This window comes from Pyxicephalus adspersus, chromosome 5 (assembly GCF_032062135.1).
Source record: "Pyxicephalus adspersus chromosome 5, UCB_Pads_2.0, whole genome shotgun sequence".
Classification (NCBI taxonomy): domain Eukaryota; kingdom Metazoa; phylum Chordata; class Amphibia; order Anura; family Pyxicephalidae; genus Pyxicephalus; species Pyxicephalus adspersus.
This window is the reverse complement of record NC_092862.1, coordinates 49,406,282-49,432,470: the sequence shown is the minus strand read 5'-3', so window position 1 is coordinate 49,432,470 and position 26,189 is coordinate 49,406,282. Positions and strand designations below refer to the sequence as shown.

The window sequence follows — 26,189 nt, the reverse complement described above, 5'->3', positions numbered from 1 at the left end:
AAAAAGTTTGCCTTTGATAAAAACTAATTCTAGTAAAGCAATTTACATTCAAATAGAAACTATAAGCATCTAATATATAAAATGGACTACATGCAATGAGGGGCATATTTATAAAATAGCATAAAAAAGGTAAAAAAACAAAACACAGTTGAAGTCAGTTATCTTGGACCACATTGCCTTTAGATACATATTAGATATACAGGGATTTTGTGGCTGTTTGAAAGTGAAAGGCGGCATGCACAAATTATTATTTCAGGCTAAAATCCTCATTTTATTATTATTATTATTATTATTATTAATATTAATAAACAGGATTTATATAGCGCCAACATATTACGCAGTGCTGTACATTAAGTAGGGATTGCAAATGACAGACTAATACAGACAGTGATACAGGAGGAGAGGACCCTGCCCCGAAAAGCTTACAATCTAGTGGGTAAGGGAATTTCACATACAATAGGATGGGCGATATGTAGTGGTGGGAAGTAGTGATGGTTTCAAAAGACAGAAGAAGATGGGTAGGCAAGTTTGAAAAAATGGGTTTTGAGAGCTCTTTTAAATGAGCAGAAAGTAGGAGCAAGCCGAAAAGGGCGAGGAAGACCATTCCAGAGAGTTGGGGCAGCTCTGGAGAAGTCTTGTGTCTGTGCGTCTGATGAGGTTATGAATGAGTGTGAGTGCGTGTGATGAGGTTACAAACTACTCATTTGTAGTTTAACAATTGATTTGGAGGCATTTTTGGAGGCTTAATAATGGATTTTAATGCACAAAAATATTATGATTGGTCTGCTTCAATGTTAACCTCCTTGCCGTTAAGCCCGACCTTCGTACGGGCTCAAAAAAGTTGCTCTTTTCGTTAAGCCCGAGATTTTCCGTACATTAAAATCCCCACTTTTTTTTTATTCATAATATCTACTAGAACCCTTGTTCGTACATATTTCTGTAAGTTACAGGTCTACCATTTAAAAAAAATTTTCATGAAAAACAGTGGATCACTTTTGGTACAGAAATCTAGACCTCAGTGTAACGCTCAGGTGGTTAATAATATTGTTAGGTAAATGTTTACTGCTTTGTGAAATCATTATTGAATAACTCACACTGTTTGAAAAATTCTCAATCTGTGATAAATATCCCCAGTAGGTGAAACACGTTGGGACATTTTTGTTGTCTCCCCAATGTATACTACATCTGTATCTAATTTCTTCTACTTGATGTGAATCACCCTAACATTATTGGTGCAACAGGTAGACTGAGTATAGTGCTGGGGCGTCAGGACAGCTCTTGGTGACCCTGTCACAATATAATATGTAACAAACTGTCTTCACTTCCTGTGAATATCTGTAATATATATGTGTCTAGTTCTAAGTGCAACTCAAAGCACTCATTTTAAATAAATTATTATTACAACTGCCAAAAAATTTTTTCTACTATCACAAGGAGCTGACCTGGCTGGTATAATTTGTAAGTGATTAAGCTGTTATTTTATAACAGATTGTAAACCTGCTACAGATTGCTTTGTAGTGTACACTACCTTGTTTTGTAAAACACTGATAATGTTCTTAGGATAATAAAAATTACTCATGTGCTCTTCACTAGATTTTTTTATTGCATACCCTACATTCCTGATGAATTAGTTTCTACCTGGGAAATGCCTAATATGGTTGTTAAGTGAATGTGAAGCCTTGAAAAAAGGTCATATCACAATACAAAGCACTATATTGTCAAATGCTATTGTTTTTGATAGTTATGTTTGTGTCATATAATTGTTTGTTTATGGAATGTTTTCAACCCCAGAATAGTAAACTAGATTTTTTTTTATATATTTGTTCTCATTGTTTATACCTTGAAAGTCCCATTTATCCTCATCTTCTAACTTTGGTAACACCTTGGTGATAGCATAGTGCAATAGATAGATCACTTTTTATTGTATTTTATTTCACTATTTTATTCTATTGTCTATCTAAAGAAAGTATAATCAATGTGCAAAGGTTGCCACATTCCAAAGAATCATTAAAAAATGTTAAGAGGGACTTTAAAGGCAACTAAAAAATCATATCTATGAAATGATTCATAGATTGAAGACAACAATATAGAAAAAAATCCATTTTATCTATTGTTGAAAAAGTCTTAAATACTAAAGAAATAATACTTCAGTGTATGCAACAGGGGGTTTAATTTTAAAGTCCTAAAAGTAGATGAATAAAATCCAGTCAAGTTGCCTAAATGCAGCAATCACTGTAACTAAACATTTGCGGTAACCGTTCATCAGTCCTGCACATCGACTTGAAGAAATTCAAGTTTCAGCCCTTGAATGTTGGTGGCTTTTCCACAACAATCCAATTGGATTAAGGATAGTACTTGGCCATTTCAGAAGATTCATTTTATTCTTCTTTAACCCTTCTTTGGTAGAATGACTTGTGTGTTTATTGTTTTGCTGCATCACCCACAACTAGTGTTGGTCAAATAGCTCAGTGTTCGATTCGGGGGCTATTCGATCGAATAGCCCAATGTTTTTTGGGTGATCGAACGCTGAACACTTTTAAAGTTTATGGGGGGGAAAATTTGAGTTATTTTCTTGACTGTGTAAAACTGCAGGAGCAATTAGGGGAGCGGAGCTGACAGCTCTACTCCCGATTGCTCATGCAGCCCTAGCGTAACCATAGTATGTGTTCTTGGATAGATTCTCCAACCAAGAACACAGGAGTCCCACGGGATCCCCGGGCACTAGAGGCTAACTAAATGGGGACCAGTCTCCCCATTCATTCACCTCCAGTGCTCTGTGATTGGCTGCAGAAAGGAAAATCCTGATGACGCTTGAGCTGTCCTCATTTAACCTCTAGTGCCCGGGGATCCCACACTGACAGGAGGGCAGAATATGGCGGCGCCCGTAGCGCCTGCTCGGGATGGGACCTGGTACAAGACACCTCCGGATGAATCGGACTGCACTGCGGGATTGAAGATAAGTGGATTTTTTGGCACTTTTTAGTTTAGTTCTTGTGAGTTGTCATTCGGCAGATCATGGCTTGTTCCCTCAGCATACAGCCACCTATTCCCTCAGGGGCAGCCTGGCTTATACCAGGAGGCCCGGGCCCTGAACTAAGGCAAGAAGCACAGCGGCGGGAAAGTCTGTGTGTGAGTGCTTGGTGACAATCATATCCGTAGCTATGGAGCTGCTGGGAGCAGCCGTGCGTCTTAAAGGACCTCAGCACGCAGCAAGACAATGTAACAAGAACTGCTACTAGGCGACCAACCAATCATTTCTAGCAGAATTTCCGTAGTCCCGCCCATAATACAGGGAGAGCCAACCAGAAGGTTGGTCGCCATCACTTTACGACATTGGCCGACAGCTGCCGAGCCTCAGTTAGTTAGGTGTGAATGACGCTCTCTCTCTCTGTTATCAGCCGGCGTATCAGCGACATGTTTGTATTCCCGCTCCGGGTGCTCAGGTATTTATAGCGGACGTGTGGTAGAAGGAAATAATGCTGCGGGCGGGCTCCTGAGCTGTGTCAGGGGGACTCCCTATCTACTTGTGTGCTGTACATGTGCACTGAGTGTGTTGGTAAAGCACATTACATGGTACAAATATTTCTACAGATACATCCCACAACAAATGGAACTGATACCAGTGAATGTCAGGCAGATTGTTCTGGCATTGGAATCGGGTTGGGCAATGCTTGCAATGTTTGTGGTGTGAATGAGCCCTCGCTGTACAGTGTCAGACCAAGCGCAGCCTTGTATCATAGCCTGCTATGTGTGAGCCCTCCGATGTGTTAGTACAGTACATAGAGAGTGTTAAGGTGCGTACACACTTCCAATTTTTATCGTTCCAATCGAACGACGAACGATCGATTGGGCAAAAAATCGTTCGTGAAAAAGTAACCAACGACGCCGACGAACGAGGAAACTCGTTGGAAACGAACGACCGGACCGGCGGATCGGATTGGACGACGATCGTTGAACATCGTTCGTGTGTACGGTCGTTCGTTGATCGTCCATGTTCAGAGTATGCGTAATGAACGAACGTTCGTTCACTTTCCTGTCGTGCACATAGTTCCTCTATCGCTTAAACGATCGTATCTATTGTGTGTACAATATCTACGAACGATCGTGTCGTTATCTCTATGTGCAGGATCGGTGCTATACGATCGTTCGTAGATATCATGCAGGAACGTTCGTCGTTCGTTTTCCAACGATAATAATTGGAAGTGTGTACGTAGCTTTACTTCTGTCTTTATCCTATGTTTCTATTACAGCCATGTAATCAGCAATGTTTGCTAAACATCCAGGGAACACAATACTTGCATGGTAACTCAGTAATGTCCGATGTACTAGTCAGTATGGCCACCACCGCCCTGTACCGATTACCCATCCACTCTCCAAAACTCTGCCGCTACAGTATTGTTCAATTTTCTTTTTCTGCACTGTGCATTTGAATATATATATTTAAAGTTTATTTGTAACAAAACCCAACCCATCCTGTAAATGTAAAGTCATTAGAACAGGTAGAGCAGGTATGGCAATTCACTCTTCTGTAAAGGCCCGAACACCAGGAATGTGGAGGGAGAATAATACCAACAGAATTGGAGTAAAAATACACAAGCTCTGCATTTATAAAGGTTATGTGTGTTTTCTGAAAAATTAACCTGTGACAAAAGAAAACAGAAGGCTTGTCATTGCTAACCTCTGGCCTGAGTCTCTGATATAAAATCCATATGCAGTTCTGATTTCACACCTTCACTGCTTTATGTCAGTGGCTCAAAATCTATTTCAATGCTAATCCAATGCATGGGCAAGGCAGCCAGATAACTAAGTTTCTCAGAAGAGGTCAGCAAAATAGGCTGGATTTTATTTACCACACTCATTGTTCTTTGGAAGACTCCAAGCTTAATGTTCACAAAGTATAGAAGTTGTAAGACTTTAGTAGTTACCTTGTGGTTGAATGGTATTGTTTATATGGTGATGGGCTCAGTAATGCTTTTCTTCCAATAGAAAATCGCTCAATGATAAAGAAAGCATCTGTGTTTTGCTGTGCAAGACAGAGCAATAGATAAAAGCTGCATACACATGTTCAATAATTGTCATTGGAAAGGATCTTTCATGATCATTTCCAAAGACAAAAGACTGAATGATGCATGAACAAGCCCTGTACATATGCTCTATGGAGGGGGGGGGACGACGGAGCAGCACCCCACTGCGCTCTCTCCCCTTCACTACCCTTCTATTCGCCAGGATAGCTCCATGAATGACAAGCGCTTTACACACTTCAAATTCTTGTCCGATATCAGCCCTAAGGCAATTATTGGACAAGAGTAATCTGACGTGTGAAGGTAGCCTCATAGCCTAAAGCTATTTACACATGTCAGATAATCATTCAAGTCATGCATGTCTCGGGCAAAAATCCAACATGCGTACAGCAGTTCCCTGATGCTATTCAATAATCTACAACAGATTGATATACAACTCGGAAGCCCTGCAGGTAATGCCTATGGAGGGGAACACCCTAATTTCCTCTCTGTACAGCGCTCATTCATTCATTCATTCATTCATCTTCACTAAAAACATTCACGAAAGATCATTTCCAGCAACAATTCTCTGATGTCGGATGTCTGTACAAGTCTTAACAATGGCTCAGCACTAGCATGCGTTCCTCGGTACTCAGAAGCACTACTTGTTTGCTGTAGGGGTTACAACATATGTGTTGTTTTGTCCTAAATGGGCAACATTGGTGTTGCCAATTAACATATTTGGTGTATTAACCCTAAAACATCATTTGCAGCATTTTACAGGTTCCTGTATTTTATATATGTTAAACATTTGACTTTGGTGTAAACATTTGTGAAAACTACGTTGCAGTAGTTCCTCATTCTGTATTATAGAACGTTGTTCAGTGATTAGCTGAATCTCTCTTAGGACAGTGAGGTTACTGACTCTCCATCCACATGCGCCAGGGTCATTTATTTTGTTTGTTTTTTCACATCTGACTTTTGCATTAAAAGAAAAATTACAGTCTGATATAGTTTTATGTTATACTCATCTATGTTATGTTTTGTTTTTTCCAGCAAGAAGATGCAAGCACTTTAATGCGGTCTTTGGAAAAATGGAGTTATATCAATGGATGCTATGTTGATCACTCAGCTTTTGGAACGGTGACCCTAATGGATGCTGCGCTTATTGCTCGGCTATTTGAACATTGCACATATGGCCATGTTAAAAAGTGGACTTGGTACAAAGAAGAATTGCCTTCTTAACAGAAGTGTCTTCCTGTTGAAATTTTTGTCATTTATTTTTCTTGTTTTTTTTTTCTGTGAGTTTTTGGTTTATTATTTTGTTATATTTCAATGTGCCTGGCCAGAGTTGAGGAGTACTTCTAAAGCACACAGCTCTGCACCTCTGAAAGCAATGTTTTTATCTGACACTCACCTCTTGGGTGAAATAAGGGGTCACTGGTTTGACAAACTAAGAAGGTAAGACCATCCAGGCCAAAGGCGGACTGAGTGACATGAAATGATCATGCTAAACAGTTAAAGGCCAGGAGAGATAAGAGCAACATAGACACACACACACACACACCTTAGTATGTAACTGCAAATATCTGGGCTTTGGTATTCCTAACTGTTTTTTCTTTTAGTGAGAGGCTGTTATGGCAGATGCACAAACAAGTTTCACGTTGTTGGAGTTACGGGCCGTCATGAAGTTTTTGTTTTTCCAGGTAAAGTCAACAAAGACATTCACACTGAGATGTCACAAACACTGGAGGAGAAGTGTCCTTCCTACAGCACTGTCAAAACGTGGATATCTCATTTCAAGACTGGGCATTTCACCATTGAAGATGAGCCCCAGAGTGGGTTCCCCCTAACCTCAACTGACCTGGCAACCTGGGATGCTGTCCATGAGCTGATTATTGAGGACCGGGGAACATCCGCAAAAAAGATAGCCCAGATACTTGACATCCCACAGGAGCGTGTTGGGTTTGTTATCACCACTATCCTAGACATGCGCAAGCTTTCAACGAAGTGGGTGCCAAAAACAGTGATCAGAAGAAAGAACGAGTTAAAGCATCCAAAGCCGTTTTGGCCCATTTTGAAGCTGCACAGGACTTTTTGGCTAGGTTAGTGACTGAGGATGAAACCTGGCTCCACATCTATGATTCTGAAACCAAGGAACAGTCAGGAATGGGAATGGCGCCACAGCGGGTTCCTGTGGCTGAAGAAGTTAAAAACCTAGAAATCGACCAAAAAAGTCATGGCGTCCGTTTTCTAGGACAAAGACGGTATTCTGTTGTGGACTACCTACCTCAGGGCTCTTGTATCACCAAACAGTTATATGCTAACCTCCTGGACCAGCTGAAGGAGGCAATTAAGACGTAACGCCGTGGAAAGTTGACCAAAGGGATCCTTTTTTTTGCAGGACAATGTACCTTCGCACACGTCCAACGTTGTGGCTGCCAAATTGAAAACCCCCGGGTTTCCAATTTGTCCACCATCCTCCCTACTCACCTAACCTGGCCCCTTCCGACTATTATCTGTTCCCAAATTTGAAGAAACACCTGAAGGGGGAGTGTTTTGAGGACATTTCTGACGTCAAAGATGCTGCTGAGAGCTGGTTTGTGGCACAACCAAAGGACTTTTATTTAAACGGTCTAGAAAAGCTTCAACTATGCTGTACCAAGTGCATCAGTTTCAAGGGGAATATGTTGAATAAATGTGCTATTTCATAACTCTGGCTTTCTTCTTTCTGGGGAAAGCCAGGAACTTCCCAGCACCCCATCGTGTGTGTGTATGTATATTATATATATTATGCATTTTTTAAATATTTGTTTTAGTACATGTTCTCTTTAATTTTGCAACCTTTCAGTTAGTGCTAGTTAACACTCCTGTGTGTGTACCTCCGTGTGCTCATAGGAATTTCATTAAATAAGTTTTCCACTCTGCATTCCATTACCTAGAATTTAACTTGTACCTTTGGTGTTCATGTGACACCAAGTCACCTGATAATAATCAGACCTTCACAGGGTTAGGTAAGAGAGGAGTGGCCATGAATGCAATGAGACTTCTTTTAAAGGACAAGTCTGGGAAGCAAAGATCTGTATATCAAGGTGGAATGATATCATAAACTACATTTATGCTTGCTTTATTATTTTAAATCTGGATATGTTTATTAAATTCCAGTTACAAAGGGATCACCTGATATATAAAGGTGTACCACCTGATATATATTGTATCTTCATGCCAACAGAACATATGGATATTGACTATGCTTGTTTTATTTAATATGAAGATCACCAATGAAGATTTTGGTTAAAAAAACCTGAGTAGTATGTTTTTTTTTTTTGGAAAACTGCAGTATTTTATGATGTCCTGGGCTACAGACTGACATACCTATCCAGACTTTAGGCCTTCAGATATTTTTTTTTCACTACATATGCTCCAATATTTTTGTATCCCTAATCACATTTTATCCTTGTCAAAAAAATCAAACAAAACTATCTTCTTTTAAATTGAGTGTTTATAAAGGGCAGAGAGAAAATAAAGAATAATGACTTTTTTTAGATTTAAATAAAAATTGGAGGTTGTTTTACAACTCCTAGGAAAGGATACATAATCCAAGTATTTTTTTTACTAATTATACACTGCTTAAGAAAAGGGAACACTGAAATCGCGTCTTAGTGACTGAGCTACTGTAGATGAAAATCTTAATTGTTATATATTAATCGAACACAAAATTAAGTGAGAATGGTCAGTGGAAACCAAAATCATTAACCCACTGACAGCTGTATTTAACTGGATTCAATCAAGAGATAATAATGCCCTGGGGAATCTCCAATCAACAGTCATGGTACCATTGGCTAGCATGTTGAAGATATTGCTCTCCAAGGAAATGGGCCCCCCCTCAGACCATCACTGACCCACTGTCAAGCCAACTATGCTGAATGATGAAACTTTGGTCTGGCCTGCATGTTGCCCGTCATAAAATCTATTTCTTTCAGTTTGGTCTGAAACATGCAGTAACCTGCTGGAGCTCATCTTGGCAGGGCTCATCCTCTTCCTGCTTGCACAAAGATGCCAATCCTGCTGCTGGGTTTTTGCCCTTCTACAGTCCTCTCCAGCTCCTGCATTGATACCCCTCCTCTGATTAATCACAAAGACCTTGAAGCCCCTGTAATGACCTCAAAGGGGGTAAGAAGGATTATACAGTACAGGGTCACCATAACTAACAAAAGTACTAAAGAGCACTAAACTGGGGGGGCTGGGAGTCTGGGGTTACATTTAAGGTGCTGACTAAAGTTCAACTTTATGTTTGAAAACAGATAACCAGATGCCATTTGAAAACACATTTACTAAAGTATGCTCTGCTAATATTTTTTGTATCTGTATTAGAAATATTTTTGTTTTCTGGGACAATATATTAGACTTTAGGCAGGTTTAATGTCAAAATTCTTTTTGTTCAATATTTTAGGGAATGGCAAATGGAGAGAGCTTATCAAAGTGCACTTTGGTTATTGCAGCCAGATATAGTTTTCATCCTTGGTGATTTGTTTGATGAGGGAAAATGGAGTAATCCCAAGGTGAGTGGTAAACATTACTGGCAGTAAAAGTATATTACAGATAACTTGTATAAGTACCTACTATTCCCTTGTTATTATCTTTTTATAATTTCTTGCACTTCAGCACTCAAATTGGGAGAGGAAGCGGTGGCACTAAAAGCCAATAAGGCTCTGGTGCACATAGGAAGAGTCAGCAGAGTTGATGACTTTTCAGTGGGTTGCTTAATCTTCATTATCCAATCAACAAGCTGTGGGTGGGGAGATGAAACCGCTATATTACCTAACTCCATCACTAGTAGCGGATGGCCAACAGTAAACTTCCCAGCGGAACTGACTTGGGGCCCTTTGTAACTGAGAAGGGTACGGGGTCCTCATGTAATGGCACACTTTGCACCTTCCTATGTATTCTCTTTTTTTTTTTTTTTTATTGTCTGGCAAAGATATATAAATTGGAAACATGGCAGGATGGATCTACAAAAAATTTAACTGAAAATACAGTTTACATAAGTGTATTTAAAACTACTATTTACCTTTGTGTTTAAATCTCTATGCCCCCCTACTGGCTCTCACCCCTCCAGAGCCTTTTTTTCTGAACCTTCTAGACATGAAGTTTAAACTTAATGTCTAGAAGGTTCATTCAACTTTAAACTGTCAATTTATCTGTTTGCTTAAAGTTTATCTTATAGTACCTACTAAAGTCTAACTACAGAGCAGTCAACTACGGTAATAGTTATTGCACTGTATACAATGTCAGCTGATTTATATAGGAATAAAATACTAGTTGGTGAAAATTAAATGAAAAATATAACACCACATGAAATGTTCCTTTTTTTTTTTAAACATTTTGGTGGGCAAAAGCTGGTTTGTTTAGTTTCCAATGTGTGGGCAGTTGTATATGCTTATTATATATTCAAGCTTTGCTTCCTTTGTGATTTTCTGCTTTATCTCACCTTTGTGATATGGTATTTTTTTTCTTTTTTGATAACGTTAATCTGCAGACTGTAATTTTTGGTAACCAGGAACCATGCAATCTAGGCTGAAAACTAAAGCAGCAGTTTCTTTTCATGGCTAGAAAGAAATTTAATTTAAGGGGTTGACATATTTTAAAAACTGTTTGTAATTTCCCTACAGGCATGGGAGAATGATGTTTCCCGATTCCAGTCAATGTTCAGACACCCTCCTCAAACAGAGCTGATAGTTGTTGTTGGAAATCATGATGTCGGATTCCATTATGAGTGAGTCAAGTACTTTTAGTAGTTTTGATGTCAGATGATATTTTAAGGAACATTTTTATATTTATATAATTATTATTACTGGTATATTAATATATGTTATGGTGCTGAGTATTAATATCAGTGTTCAGTTATAAATTGGTACAGTATACCATAACACATAAGCACTGTTGCCTGAAATGATATGTGTTATATATTACATTTGGTAATCTTCATTTGGTTGTTCATGTTCTTTTAAAAAAGGTGTTCCAATTCTTTCTATATATATATGTATCTATATGTTCCAATTCTAAATAATATACAGTAGGGCAGACAACATAGAATATGTCAAAAAACAGGTAAGAGGTCCTTAAAAAATAAAGAAACAAATGTATCCACTGGACATCTGTAATCAGGAGACATTCCCAGGTACAGAATCAATTAGTGTTGTTCCCCATGATGTGTAGCTATGATGTTGTAGTATGACATGGCAGTAAAGTCTTTTTGATAGAATAGGTAAGGGTTAAAATCTTGCCACAGTTTTATTATAGGAGAGTAAAATAAGCCCCAAAATACTTTACACAGTCATAGAAATTAAAATGTATCTTTTATTATTACTGCAAAAAAACAATAATAATACAGTTAAATGCCATATGCAAAAAAAACACACTCAATTGTATCTGCAAAAAGCTGTGTTATTATTGACTTGTTGAGAAAGTAACACAATTATTCCTGTGTAATTGTAAGCCACACTGTTACTAATGCTAAAAGCATCAGTTCTTCCACTTAATTGCAGATCCAAAATATGCAAAAATAATAAATTGTAGGCTTGTGATCCCTTCTTAAAGAGGAGTGAAGTAGTTTAAAGAACACAGTCAACAGGTGCTATGTTGTCACAAAACTACCCTTTCACTTGTCAAGCACAATTATTAGTAGGGACTATAAATTATGGGGTAGTATGATATCACCCATAATCTCACACTGGTGCATTATTAAAGTAAGAAAGCAAAATCCTAAAAAAATATGTACCGTATTTTTCGCCCTATAAGACGCTCCGGAATATAAGACGCACCCAATTTTAAAGGAGGAAAATCTAGAAAAAAAAGATTCTGAAAGATTATTCCCCTTCTGATCACTCATGTGCCATTCATACCAGTATTCCCCTTCTGATCACTCATGTGCCATTCAAATTCCCTTTCTGATCACTCTATGCCTTTCAAATTCCCTTTCTGATCACTCTGTGTCATTCAAAATTCCTTTCTGATCACTCTGTCATTCAAATTCCCCTTCTGATCACTCTGTCATTCAAATTCCCCTTCTGATCACTCTGTGCTTTTTTTCCACTGTACGGCAGTTAGGACAGGGAACAGCAGGTGGCGCTGTGCCGGCTTCTTTCGCTCTGCTTTACAGACAGTAGAAGACACATGCTGCTGCCAGAGAGAAGAGGAGACAGACGCTGCTGCAGCCAGAGACACACGCAGGATCGGGTATCGGGTGAGTATATTATTTTAGTTATTTTATCACACCTTTGTCGTATAGGACGCACTAACTTTTCCCCCCCAGTTTTGGGGAAGAAAAAGTGCGTCTTATACTGCAAAAAATACGGTATATAGAACAGCTTCACTATCCAGTGTATGAAGGCAGGGGAAATTCCCTTTCTCTTTGTTCTGGTGACCATAGTTATTGGGACAGAAAGGGAAGGGAAATTCTACATTTTAGTGATGGGAGTTCTCTTACTTTTCCTCTTACTGCCTTTTGTGTCTCCAAGGCTGCAAAATATGGAAAATATTTCCAGTAAGATACAGACAGCAAAAAATAAACTGATAGACAAAAGAAGACTTGAAATACCTAGAAAATAAAAAAGTTTTACACTTTTTAAACACTACACCAAAAAGGCAATGTAAACATATAATTCAGGTAGGAAAAATAGTCCTAGGGCTTTATTTATCAAACAGGGAAACTGACATTGCCTCAAACATTGTCCCCACTGCCACCAGCTTCAGAGCAGTGCAAGGAGGGCTGCCAGCCCCTTCACCTCCCGTCACCCATGGCCCCAAACCAACCACTGGGGGCCACTGCCATAGAGCACCAACAAAATGCTTATGTCAGCAGGATTTTCCATAAAAGTGAATAAAGGCTTTTCTGATGTATGTACCACCTTGTAGACTCTTTTACAAAATGTAAATTTGTGAGCTATTTGGTTATAAACAGTAGCTGGATGTACAATTAAACTGAATATCATTATCTGTCCATTTATCTATCTTTCTATACACTCACTGGGTGTAGATATTAAGAAGTAAAGTTTCACACGCTACATCTGCATTTTGGCTTAATCTTTGATAAATAAATAATGGCACAACTTAATGTCACATAATCTTTGTTACATAAATAATGTCACATGTTGTTAATCTTAGGTTGTATTTACCCAATTTTAGGTAAGGACCTGATAATTTACAAAGGTACAATATTTTGCTTTGATTATTTTCAAAGACAAGAATTAGAAAATACTTCTTTCTGCCTACAACAGACAAATTACATAATCCTAGGCAAGGAAAAGTCTCTGTCTCGCTGAAGTTTATTAATGACAAAATGCAGGGCTTGTTTTGTAAGAAATGACACTATTCCTGTATGTTGTGGCTTATCAGGAATTTATTCATGCTGACTTGTAAAGTTAATAAAAAAGTCCTGTATATATGTAGCAATGTTCTCAAATAGTTAACCTCGCTAAGACTTGTTTCAACTTTTTTTAATTTATGGATTTATTGGATTACAGTGATTGCTCATTAGAGCTTTTAAAACTGGCAAATGCTGACTTAAGTCCAAATAGTTTGTTTTATAAAACATTTATCCAACTATACAGCTTGTCGGTTGGTGTGAACCTCCGACATTAATACTTTTATAAATCCCTGACCCAAAATGAGTATGCAGCTCAGGTGTTCAGATTACATCCATTTAAGATCAGCAAATAAACTTTGTCATCTTGCATTACAGTTTTTTGGTAATATAGCATAAGAGAAATGAATTATGGATATGAATACTGTGACCTCAACTGGTATTGTATCCATTGTTTGTGTATAAGCGCAACTATGTTTCTCTTCCTTCCACAGAATGACTGAATACAAACTAAAAAGATTTGAGAAGGCGTTTAATCTCACTTTTGAGAAAGTAGTGACTCGTAAAGGAATTAGGTAAGTATGTTATTGGATGTTTAAAATATACTGAGAATGATGATTATTAGTTCAATTTATAAACTACCTGGCTGTATAGCAGGGACCTGAAGGTAACTGTCCTACCTGCAGCATTTCCGTGCCACACAGTATATCACTGAAGCACACTGTATTTTCCGTGCAAGCCTTTACTTTTTGAGAATCATGAACGTTTTCCCTGTACAGTCTGGCAGGGAGGCAGCAAGAAATGTTCTTTTATATCTGGCAATACCATTTTTTTAATTGTTCTGTGGTGGCAGATCAGGGGTTTTGGTTGCCTGCTGCACTGCCTGGCTGCTGAAATATGTGAAAACCCTTAATCTATTTTTGCGGCATTATGTCCTATTGTATACAGTTTTTTTAAACTGAAAACTTACTGAAAACTCTGCCAGTAGCATTTTTGTTAAGACTATGTGGAAAGCAGCCCATTAGTCAACCGAAGAATCTCTAATTGCAGGTTAACAACATGTCTGCTAGCTAAGTTGTCAGACTGGAACAGAGCCATTGCTGGCAGCATTTCCAGCTAAAACAAACGATGCAATAGAAATACAAAAATTAGTTGTTTAAACAAGGCATAATTCCAAACATACTAAAAGATAAAGATTTTATGCTGTAAACATCAGACTGCATTTCCATTAGTGTGATTGTGTGTGTTGTGAATTGGTCCTAAAGACACTTTGGCTTGAGAGAGTTCATATCAGTTGCCACCAGCTAATGCATAGGGCCAAGACACAGCGGTAATGGCCCAAAGGCTAGACTCCAGGGCAGATGGATAATTGATCTTTGAGTGAACACATGTTGATTAGGCATTCCTTTCTCAGTGTCTCCTTTCTTTCAGTTTTGTCCTGGTGAACAGTGTTGCTCTGGAAGGTGATGGCTGTGTAATATGTAGAGCAGAAGAGGATCATATTTTAAAGGTGTCTCGGCAGCTGAATTGTTCCAGAAACGTGAGATCTGTTTTATATTACTTATTTGTGTATTATGGCGATAAAAGGAACTGAATACTGAAAACTGAATACCACTTTTGGTGAACCTTTGTTCCCATACAAGCATATGGGGATGCAAAGTCCACTTGTCAATGATTTCCTAATCATCTTAGAAGTGTTTCAGACTTGTTTCAAACTGATGCCATTGAAATCCAAACCCTGTAGAAACCAGTCCTGGGTATGCCTGCTGAAAATTGTTATCTTACACTTGCACAGGCTTGTCAAGTATCAACTTTTTTCAGATTTTGTTTGTTGCTACTTTGGAACATTCACAAACATGGAATGCTGTTGTTTGTTAGCATTCTGTACATTCTGTTTTTATTTGTGAAACATGTGACTTACTATTCAACCTCTCCCTTTTTCTACTGGTATCTACCCCTCCGCTTTCAAACATCCCATTATTCTCCCTATCCTGAAGAAACCTTTACTAGACCCCTCCCTACCTTTTAGCTACCGTCCTATCTCCCTCCTCCCATATGTTTCCTTCTCCTTGATCTTTCCTCTGCTTTTGACACTGTTGATCACCCCCTTCTAATACAAATCATGCGCTCCATTGGTATCAGTGACACTGCTCTCTCTTGGTTTGCTTCCTATTTGTCTGACCGCTCCTTTCAAGTTTCTTTCAATGGTAACTCCTACTCATCCACTCTCCTCCCTGTTGGTGTTCCCCAAGTGTCAGTCCTTGGACCGGTTCTCTTTTCTCTGTACACCTCCTCTCTGGGTAGTCTCATATCCTCCTACGGCTTACAGTACCATCTGTATGCTGATGACACTCAAATCTATCTGTCCACCCCTGACCTGTCTCCCTCAGTCCTGGATAGGGTCTCATGCTGCCTGTCAGCCATCTCATCATGGATGTCTGACCGATTCCTGAAACTCAACCTGGAAAAAACAGAACTCATCATCATCCCCCCCTCAAATTCCAAATGTCCCCGATATATATATCTAACTGTTAACAACACTGTTATTCGGCCCTCCCCTCAGGCACGTTGTCTTGGTGTCACCTTTGATTTTGCCCTCTCATTTACCCCCCATATTCACCAGGTCCTGTCACGTTCACCTACGCAACATCTCCAAAATCCGCCCCTACCTGTCCCCTGAGACCACCAAACTCCTTGTACACGCTCTTATAATCTCTTGTCTGGACTACTGTAACCTCCCCCTCTCTGGTATTCCACTAACCTGACTCTCTCCTCTACAATCTATTATGAATGCTGCAGCCAGACTCATCCATCCTTTCCTCCGCTCCTCTTCTGCTGCATCTCTTTGTAGTTCCCTTCATTGGCTTCCATTTCACCTTAGAATCAAATTCAAGCTCCTGTGCTTTGCTTTCAAATCCCTCCACAGCTCTTGTCCCACTTACATTTCTGACCTAGTAGAAAAATACCCCCTTATCCACTCTCTTTACTCCTCCAATGACATACAACTGACTTCCTCACTCATAACCTCATTACACGCACGACTCCAAAACTTTTCTAGAGCTGCCCCAATTCTCTGGAATGGTCTTCCTCGTCCTATTCGGCTTGCCTCCTACTTTCTGCTCATTTAACCCCCTAGCGGTAATCCCGAGTGTGACTCAGGGTGGCTTTTACATGCAAAAAGCGGTAATCCCGAGTCACACTCGGGGTAACTTTAGAAGCCCCCCTTACCTTTGCCCCGCGCTCCAGCGGCGATCAGATGGTCCACCCCCGGAATCTGCTATTGCTGCTGGTATCTGCAGTGAGATGTGAAGCACAATGCAGAAGTCCTGCATTGTGCTATGCATCTCTCTGGATATGCAGAGCAGCAGCTCCAGCGTCTGTGTGAGGCAGGGTGGGACATCCCCACTCACATCACTCGGAGGATGAGTCATCTTCCGGGTGATGTGATTGGTGATGTATGGGGGTGTGTCTGGGAGGGAAATTTAAAAGCAGATTACAATGTAATCTGCTTTTAAATGGTTTTTACAGTACAAAAACACCACACAACATGAAATAAACATTAGGATTACATTGTTGTCTATTATTTCAATATTTTTTACAATTATTATTTATATTTATGTATTATATTATAATTTATGATTATATTATAATAAATAAATATAATTATCATACCCGGGAGTTAATCCTAAGAATTACAGGCCCACAATATAAACAAAAATTTCTATGCAAAAAAAAAAAATAGGATCACTTTTTGCATCAAAAAACTGTGCCTACCCATCTTCTGTCTCCTAAATCTACTTCCCACCACTACATATCCCCCTCCTATTGTGTGAGACTTCCCCCTCCTCCTTGATTGTAAGCTCTTCTGGGCAGGGCCCTCTCTCTAATATGTTGGCGCTATATAAATCCTGTTTTAATATTATTAATAATAATAATAATAATAATAATTATAATAATAATAATAATAGTACTGATTTTTGTTACTAGCTTTCAAATATAGTATCCTTGTCTATAATATTACACTGCATAAATCAGTTTTGTAGGAAATACATTTTATTTTTTTATAATTTATACAAATGTTTTTTTTTCCTAGAAAAATCAGCTAGAATTTGGAAAGAAGTGTGGAAAAGTTCACCTGCTACCTCCATCTGCTCCTATCCTTTTACAGGTTAGAAAATCATATAAAAAGGCCAGGATCATATGGCAGACCATGTTTTTTTTATCTGGATTCACTAGGAAACCATAATATTGCTTTTAAATCTTACTACAAATTCACTATTAACTACAAATTCACTACTAAACAACTAATATTTGTGTCAACATCACGTTTGTTTCTTAGTTCACATGCAGTTGTCTACTAAGAAAGTGTGATCTTCACTCCAACGGTTACTGGTGATGGTCTAACGCTTACGTTTTGTTTTTCTCAAAAACTTTTTATTGAGACAAAGACAAGTGTACAAAATTGATAAACAGATTTTTAACTTAAGGGAAGGAAGAAGAGACAGAGAAAAAGCAAAGTGTTAAAAGGGGAGGGGAGGAAAAGGGCAGAAGATGGAGGAAGAAGATTAACAAATGCTAATACAGGTACATTTATGAAGACAAGTACAAAGGTGTGATTTACAATTAAGGAATATGTAATAATACATAATTAAAGTATAGCAACAGCTAATAAAAATCATTCAGAGATTTGTGGCATGAACAATTAGAATTAAATATTGCCCTGCAGGGCTGCAATGGCACAGTAAGCTCCATATTTAAAAGAGGAGAGCAGGCAGGTTCATACCTGGTCCGCAGATGACTTATGTCTGCTTCTAGACGTTCCACATACATGAGATTGATTAGATCTTGGGTTACCATGGCAGTATCGGGAGGCGAAGGTGTTATCCAGTGATGCATTCACACTCTGTGAGCAGCCAGCAACTTTGGAGGGCAGGGGGGTCCCCCAATAAACAAAATAGGAGAAAGGGGTCTAGCGGAATTTCAATGGCTGTTACAAAAAGTATTATCTGCTTGCAAAACGTTTGGATCATATAACAGCACCATAGGCAATGTGACAAGGGGGCCTTATAAACCCACATTGGGATAAGCAGCTGTAAATGTGGGGATGCTGCGTTGAAAGCCTAAGTAAGCCCTGTGCAGAATTTTAAATTGTGTCTCTCGCCAACGTTCATTTGTATTGGTTTTACGAAGCATAGAGTAGCCATCCATCACTTTGCTAACCAAATGCACTGCAGGAAAATCCTTCTCCCATCTTTAAACATTGGAGCCTTCCAAGGTGGAGACGTAGTATAACAGTAATTATGAGTAAAGGGATGATATGTTGTGACATGTTTTATTAGAAGTACTTTCCATAAGATTATTAATGGTGCACTCAAAATGTAGATGTCCTTCTCAGACCAGGTACATATGCAATGATCATTAATTCTTGTAAAGGAAAAAATAAATGCCTACAGGAGAAGGGAAGGTGACTAAGGGTCCATTTACACCAGAGGGCTACAGCAATGCATGTCTGCCCATGAACACAGTAAAAGCAATACTTTATGAATGTGCTCAGTTGCTTACACTGCTGTCTATATGCTGATTTTTGTTTTTTTGTAGTGCATTGGGCTGGAACCCACTGCAGCACACACTAATGTAGCAGATTTTCCATGCAGTTGGAAGGTCCACTTCCCTGCCAGCACCTCCCTTGCCTTCCAAACTTTATAAAAATAAATACCTTAAGGGAAATACATTTTATTGTTTTATAATTTATACAAATTTTATTTTTTAAAGAAAAATCAGCTAGAATTCATACCTTAAAGTGGAAATAAACCCTGTAATCATCACATGTTCCTGTTCTGTTGCAGATCTTCAGCCACCTTGATTAGCAAGGCCAAGGTTATACTGGCAACCAATGCCCAGCTGTGTATGTCACTTTCTGCAATAAAGCCCTGCTTGATCACAAAAGTGAAACTTTAGTTCTGCTTTAATACAAATATATGCAACCCTCCTAGTGGTAAGCCAGTGTAATTGAAGGCTGCTTTTATCTGACCTTTTTAGGAAGATGTTTTGTATGCATTGTACTACCAAGGGAATGTACAAATTTACTGCGCATACTTGCAGATTGTGTCAGAAACCTCCACAGGGCTTAGATTCAAGATTTTATGGTTCTATTTATATTCAACAATGAAGGCCAATGTCAAACTGACACACTATTATCTCGTAGTTGTAAAGAAAGATGTAATGGGATTTTTTAAAGATATCATACTAAAGAACCTGTAAGTTAAACAACACAGCTGTGCTTTAGGCACCCCCTCCACAAAAATGTTAGTTGTGATTATTTTTTACTTCTACAAAGACCTCCACAATATACTAAACTAAATTCTTATGTTTACCTTGGAGAAAAACTTCCATGTTTGGTTTCCGGTAAAGATATTTACCCCATACATGCAACATATTGGGTCCTATGCCAGTATCATTGTATAGATAGGGGGTTTGTGTAAAAAAAAAAAAAAAAAAAATATATAAAAGCAACTTATAAAAAGGAGCAGTTGGCTTTGTTTTAAAGTGGAACCTAAACTCCAATATACAAACCTTTCATTGTTCCATCACAGGGCCCACTATCGCCTACCTTCGTCTCTTCCTAGGATATGATTTTTGGCCATCGTGATTGGCTCGGCTGGGATGACATAACTCTCTTGCAAGCGCTCAGGAGTTTATTTAGTCCTAGTAATCATAGGGGAAGCTGGGATTGCCAGGTGTCCTGGAAATCAATGCTGAGCTGTGCATGTGCAGCTCATTGTTTTTGAAGGTTTTCCTGATCAACCAGGCAGGTCACAGTGGGTATTGCCTGTCCCTTTCTGTCAAAATGCAATTGAAAATTTTTAACTTTCATTTTTTAGGAAGAATAAAAAAGGGAATTTAATTGGTCAAAATCGGCAACAAAATTAACTCCCATTTACTTTTGTTAAAATAAATATTAGTTTGCTTATTACTGTAATTACTAAATATGTATTACTGCAATTACTTATTACTTTTATATACAGCATCATCCCAATTACAAAGGTTTGAGTCCGATGTAATGGAGCTTCAGTAGGTGCCGACATACGTATCCCTGGTAATACGAACATTAATAATGAAATACTTTTGCTTTCTTTAGCATTATCCTTTGTATCGAGCAAGTGACTCAGAATGTACTGGTGAGGATTCTGCTTCTCCTGAAGAAAAGCAAGTTCAATTTATAGAGAAATATGATGTTCTTTCACAGGATGCCTCTGAAAAGGTTAGACTAAGTAACTGGCAGTAAATAAACAGCACAAAACGCATTAGGCATATACGGATTCGGTTCTGTATGAATTGTTCATATAGCTGCTAATACTCTTATTTTTGAAAACCAACATTTTTCATACAAGTGTTAAGGACTTAAAGGACTTAAGGACCTACAGTTATGTAAAATTATAACAAGGTGAATCAACCCTACCAAAGAAGTACATTTAGTACTTTTGTGAGGCCAAGGACTCCATGTTGTGATTGTAAAACCAATAAATCTCTATCCTAAAATTATATGTGTAGCCCTAAACTATGGCAAACTATAACCAAGGGGTATGATGACCCTTTCCGATGTGGCTGTAGCAATACTTGAGAAAACAAAACAGATGTGCCTCATTGAATCATTTAAATGTTTGGTCTGTAAAGTTTTTTTCTAATGGATAAACACTTAAGTTTCTAGTATCAGCCCCAGATACATCAAGTAATGGATTAGAACAGGAACAACTTTTGAAGGTTTAAGATTCATCGAGAGTGTAGGAGGATCAATCCTGTAGCCAGCACATTCTTAAACACCAATGGTGCAGTTGGCAGGCTGTATTGCAGGGAAATTGAAGAACTGGTGGTGCTTTGGCCCTAACTTAAAGTGCAGAAAGGCATGCTGTACCCTTTCTACCCATTGCCCATGTCCAGAATCAGACAAGGTAGCTGGCAAAGATGCATAAGACCAGGGGGTCCAGTGACTGGAGGCAAACAATCAATACTGCAGGTAGGGCAGCAGAAACAGATTAAAACTGAAGCTACAAACAGCTTTTGCAACAGTAGCAGCAGAAAGGAGTTGCTTTCTCAACAGTGCCTTGCTAAAAGACGACCACAGAATGCATACATGGCACATTGGACTGACATTAGTGCTGTGTTCCACAATGTTAACCGCTTTTGTGGTAAGCAGGTGGAAAACCAAGATATGGTGGTACACTAGATAATAGTTGGCGGAGACAAATGATCGTGCTCGTCTTGGGCAAAAATCTGACATGTGATCAGTGGATGCCCCAATCATTCATCAATCTGCCACATAGGTTTCTGACAACTAATAAAAATTAGATTTCCCAACTGGATTGGCTTGTAACACAAATATGTCTTCAGAAACAGGGCAATGGCAGTCTTGATCAATAAGCTCTCTCCAGCTAATATAACTGGAACTTGTCTGCAAAATGCTCAAAGGCAAGCCTATATGTATGTGTGTGAATATATATATTTATATATTAACTTCATTGCTTCTCAGGCGAGTTAGCCGAATGGAAGGTTTTTTTTAAGTAAATGTTTGGAAACATCTTAGTGCTTGTGTGCTTACAGAGATTTCTCTCTTCTAATATAGCTGCTGCAGTTACTTCAGCCAAGGCTAATCTTAAGTGGTCACACTCACAGTGCTTGTACAGTTTTCCATGGAGATGTCCCAGAGATCAGCATTCCGTCCTTCAGCTGGAGAAACCGGAATAATCCAAGCTTCATCATGGTATGATTGTGTGCTTTTTTTATTGTACATTTAGAGCCCCTTCATAATTGAATGATCTGTGTGATCTATGCTAATGTAAATGTGTAGTGTAAGGACACAGGAATGGATTAAAAAAAGCCACATTTAGTAAGTAAATGCTTGGTTGGCTGCAATGAACAGTGGGAAAAATAACTGCAAATTAAACTGAGAGTTCTATACAAAAGACATAAAAGCTGTGATCTGCACCAACAAATGTACTCTTCATAAACTCTTAGTAGGATATCCAAATGGTTACACCTGCATTTACTATATTTTTGTTTAAAAGTAGGTGAAATAAAAGCAACCGTGCATTAATTAACATTTGCAAATATGTTTAACACCGTTACCTGTAGAAGTTGCTACCTTTCTTGCAAAATTATCTAAACAGGTCATTTAGAAAGGGATACCCAAACTTTATCGCACAACTGCAAGCCCCAAAATGTATTCTATGTCCACACCAACACCTAGTTTGGAGAGTTGGTGACAACCATAACCCGCTTCAAAGCAAACAATGCTAGAAATTGGTGAGGCAGTAAATGTTACCACACATTTTGGGCACAATTACTGTTAGAACCTGGATTTTCTTACGGTGTTTGATCACCTGCTAAGAGCTTGGAAGTGGATTGAAAGGGGAGGGGGGCGTTTACACATTCAGCCCACATAGTACTTTTGTTTCTGTTCACCGTAACTGAAATGTTTGGACACTAAGACTGATACATATATTGCTGAGTATTCTTTCTCCAGGTACAGGGATCCACTACCTAATATAGTGGCTGTTCTGGTGACTTGGTGCATTTCTGCACTCTTTTTGTTTTTCATATGCTCCAATGGATCAAGATCAAACATTCTAGTATTTTTGATGCACTACATTGATCAAGGCAGATGTGGTGCTCACCAGATTAGGAAGAAACTATGTGGGCATTTAGTTAGTTAGGATAGAAAGGTTAGGATAACACTTCTGTGTTAAGGACCAAATATTCTATTTTTACAGTCCCTGGTTTTAATGGCATGGATGTTAAAGGAGAGGTTTTCGAGTTTCTGATTTCTCCAAGCCTTCAAGATAGGAAATCTACTTCATGAAAAGTCTGCCATCAAACATATACATTTTTTCTTTTGCCATGAATCTCAAGGATTCTATCTGTAGAGTTTCTCTGTGAAAGGAATTCTCTTTACTGCAGAATACAACCTTTGTATGGTCTTAACATGGAGCATCCAATGGTGCCCCTCCTGTTCACTCATCTGTGACTTCATGTGAATTGAACCTGGTCCATTCTGTGTTGAGCCTCCTCTGCAAGGAACCATTTATATTCTTACAAAAATAAGAGGTGGTACTCAGTTCCAGAACCTTCTTTTATCTTAAAGTAGTTTCAGCCTTTTACTTTAAGCAGGACATTGTTCTCATAAACCTGTTTTCTCCATTTCACCAGATCTCTTTCCAAAGTCTGTAGGTCTTTTGAGCCATGAGGGTCCATCTGTAAACCATTCTTCTTTTAGAAAACAGATTTCCTTCTCAGGATCCAGATGATTCGGCTTCCGGGTCAACCATATCTAGGTTGCCTAAACAGACCATTATTTTACATTTTTCTCTAAAAAGGGGGGGCTGTCTTATTTGATGGCCCTGCCTTATCATCGGGGAAACACGGTAGTAGGTGTTATGTATTGCTGTGCTAATTATGTTGAATGGCCACCTAACTCTGTTAGTGTTTTTAGGGAACTAGTGCAGCAAAATAAAGTGGTATGCTGCAGTAAAAGCAAGGTGCAAAATAAAGTGGTATGCTGCAGTAACAGCAAGGTGCAAAAACAAGTGGCTTCTTTATTGAAAGCAGGCAGCAGGAGCTGGTTGTGGAGATTGTGCTTTTTCTGGACAAGCTTTAGGAAGCAACTTTATTCTTCCACCCTGCTAATTTCTATGTCTGCCTTTTTCTGATGAAATTGGTACAAACCCTGAACTGTATTGGCTTTTTGTATACTGGATTCTTCTGAGAGAACATTTCTTTGACTCTAAAACCTTAAATGTGGAGCTCTTCCAAACATTTGCATTTTTTTTTTTTTTGTTTAGCCTGAGCCATTGCACAGTACAGTGCAGATTCACATAGTGTAACATTGGAGATCCAGCAACCCCAACCAATTCCCATCTTTCTGTGATAAATTTTATAGAATGGTAGTGGCATAGGTAACATGCAGCTGGGAGAGGAGCATTTGTGATTTAGAGGAAAAAAAAATCTGTTTTGACTATTAATTTTCCCTCAACCCTGCACCAATTGTATTTGGCCAAAACTCTTAAGCTCTGTTCATTTGAAAGGTAAGAAAAGGATGCTAATAAAGAAGCTGATAATTTCTCAAAACGTACATTTACTGTACAACGTTCCTATATGAGACATGAAAATTCCATATATTCTTTGTAGGTCTGTGACAAGGTAAGATTTTAATATCTTTTGCCTCTGCAACCACCTCTATTTAATGTACAGATGTCTGTAATGTAATGTCTGCATTTTATTGTATATGTTTAGTTAAATACTCATGCTACATGACTAGGGTGAAACTAGTGTGTGGAGACGACACTGCCCACCCCCACTAATGAAATACACAGTACGGTGCTCATTCATTCTACTGTCACTGCAAACAATCATGAAAGATTGTTTCCATCAACAGAATAGACGTGGCATTTCTGGGACAACTATCTGTAATAAGAAATTGCCACATCAAAGGTTTTTCAGCTGACTCACTGATATGCATGGTTGGAAACAGCACTATAGCAAACCATCGAGTCCAGAGAATACAAATATATATAATATGCAAATATAGCCATCCACTGTATGTATTTGCACATATTAGTAAGATCACAAACACCAGGCCGATCTAATTTACGTATAAAAAATCTTTACAAATGATTACCAAGCAGACTATATTGCCAGTAAGAGTCATACACAAGGGTTGTTATGCTACCACTGGCAGTCTTATGTTGTATATTTCTAGACAGCAATTGTGCTAAAGGGAAGGTGGGTCTTGTGAGTTGACCTTATCTCCTGCTAAAAAGGCATAGAAGGTATACTTACTCTCTTTGAGCTCACCCCCAATCACCCCAGTGCACCTAAAAAGAAAAACTTTAGAAATATACTTGCCTTATTTCCCCCATCTGCTGGCCATGGCACCCAGACCAGAATGTCATCTCCTTCCAGTAAGATTCCTGAGGAAGGCAAAGCAGCAACATGTTCTTGCATTGGCCTGTAGTGTCATTTTTGTGAGATTGCAGCTGCTCTGCATTCCTCAGGACTCTACCTGGAATGACAGTGATGTCAAGCTTAGAGATGCCAATGATGGGGATAAGGTGGGTACAATTCAGGGTAAGAATAGGTAACTGGGGCTGAGGCCCAGAGAGTGGATCATTCATTTTAGTGAAAGATCGACATTCAAAGACATTTTAAAATTGAAACCATAACAGAAACCCTGAGCTGCATTCAAAGTAACTCAAACGTTGGAAAACCAATTCTTTTTCAGGTTTAATGTTTGATGAGAATTCCTCTGCAGGGTTGTGAAGGCCATTGGATATTCTAAGGTTCTTTTTTTTTTTACCTCCTAGGGACTGATTACAGCTGAAGACTTTGCACTTCAAAAATGCTTCCTGCCAACAGAAAACACCGTCATTTACATCTATTCTGTTGCAAGCATAATGCTTCTTCTCTCTGCAGTGTTCCAGTTTGCACTAATAAACACTTTGAAATCCTTTTACACGCCCAAGGAAAAGCCCGTGTAAAGGAGGCATGTTCTGTGTCCAAGCCAGGCCTTACGGAAAGCACTAGTTTGTTTTGTTCTCTAGAATAGACCAGTACATTTTACCAAATATATATTTATTAAATGATGTACCTGTACAATATGTGACTGTCACCTATACATTAAAGAAAGAAAATTCCTTCATTGATTTGATAGCCATATCCCCTGCAGGACCATACAGATGTGCCCTTGGTGGTATAGGTCAGCCTGTGAACACTTTACCCTTCTGTTAAAATAATAATAATAAAAAAAATTCACTTCATCAGGCCAACCTGGA

At 38.7% G+C, this 26,189-nt stretch overlaps 1 protein-coding gene across 2 annotated transcripts; it reads left to right on the top strand.

Annotated features, from left to right (window-relative positions):
• The first annotated feature begins 3,303 nt into the window (after positions 1 to 3,303).
• Positions 3,304 to 26,189, top strand: MPPE1 (metallophosphoesterase 1). Of its 2 annotated transcripts, none has more exons than XM_072411458.1 (10): positions 3,304 to 3,443; positions 6,057 to 6,461; positions 9,454 to 9,562; positions 10,673 to 10,776; positions 13,860 to 13,940; positions 14,797 to 14,905; positions 17,459 to 17,533; positions 20,504 to 20,626; positions 21,986 to 22,123; positions 25,722 to 26,189. In XM_072411458.1, exons 2-10 carry the CDS (start codon positions 6,157 to 6,159, stop codon positions 25,893 to 25,895), a joined length of 1,218 nt encoding a protein of 405 aa, XP_072267559.1. In that variant the 5' UTR covers positions 3,304 to 3,443; positions 6,057 to 6,156; the 3' UTR covers positions 25,896 to 26,189. The 2 variants fall into 2 exon arrangements, with proteins under 2 accessions (XP_072267559.1, XP_072267560.1); XM_072411459.1 differs by having other exon boundaries at positions 3,306 to 3,366.

Excerpts from the sequence above, each read along its gene's own strand:
- MPPE1 (XM_072411458.1), top strand. The coding sequence starts at position 6,157 with ATGCTGCGCTTATTGCTCGGCTATTTGAACATTGCACATATGGCCATG. Across the intron at positions 6,462-9,453 it reads TGGTTTGACAAACTAAGAAG|GGAATGGCAAATGGAGAGAG; the intron begins GTAAGACCATCC and ends TCAATATTTTAG. Across the intron at positions 10,777-13,859 it reads GATGTCGGATTCCATTATGA|AATGACTGAATACAAACTAA; the intron begins GTGAGTCAAGTA and ends TTCCTTCCACAG.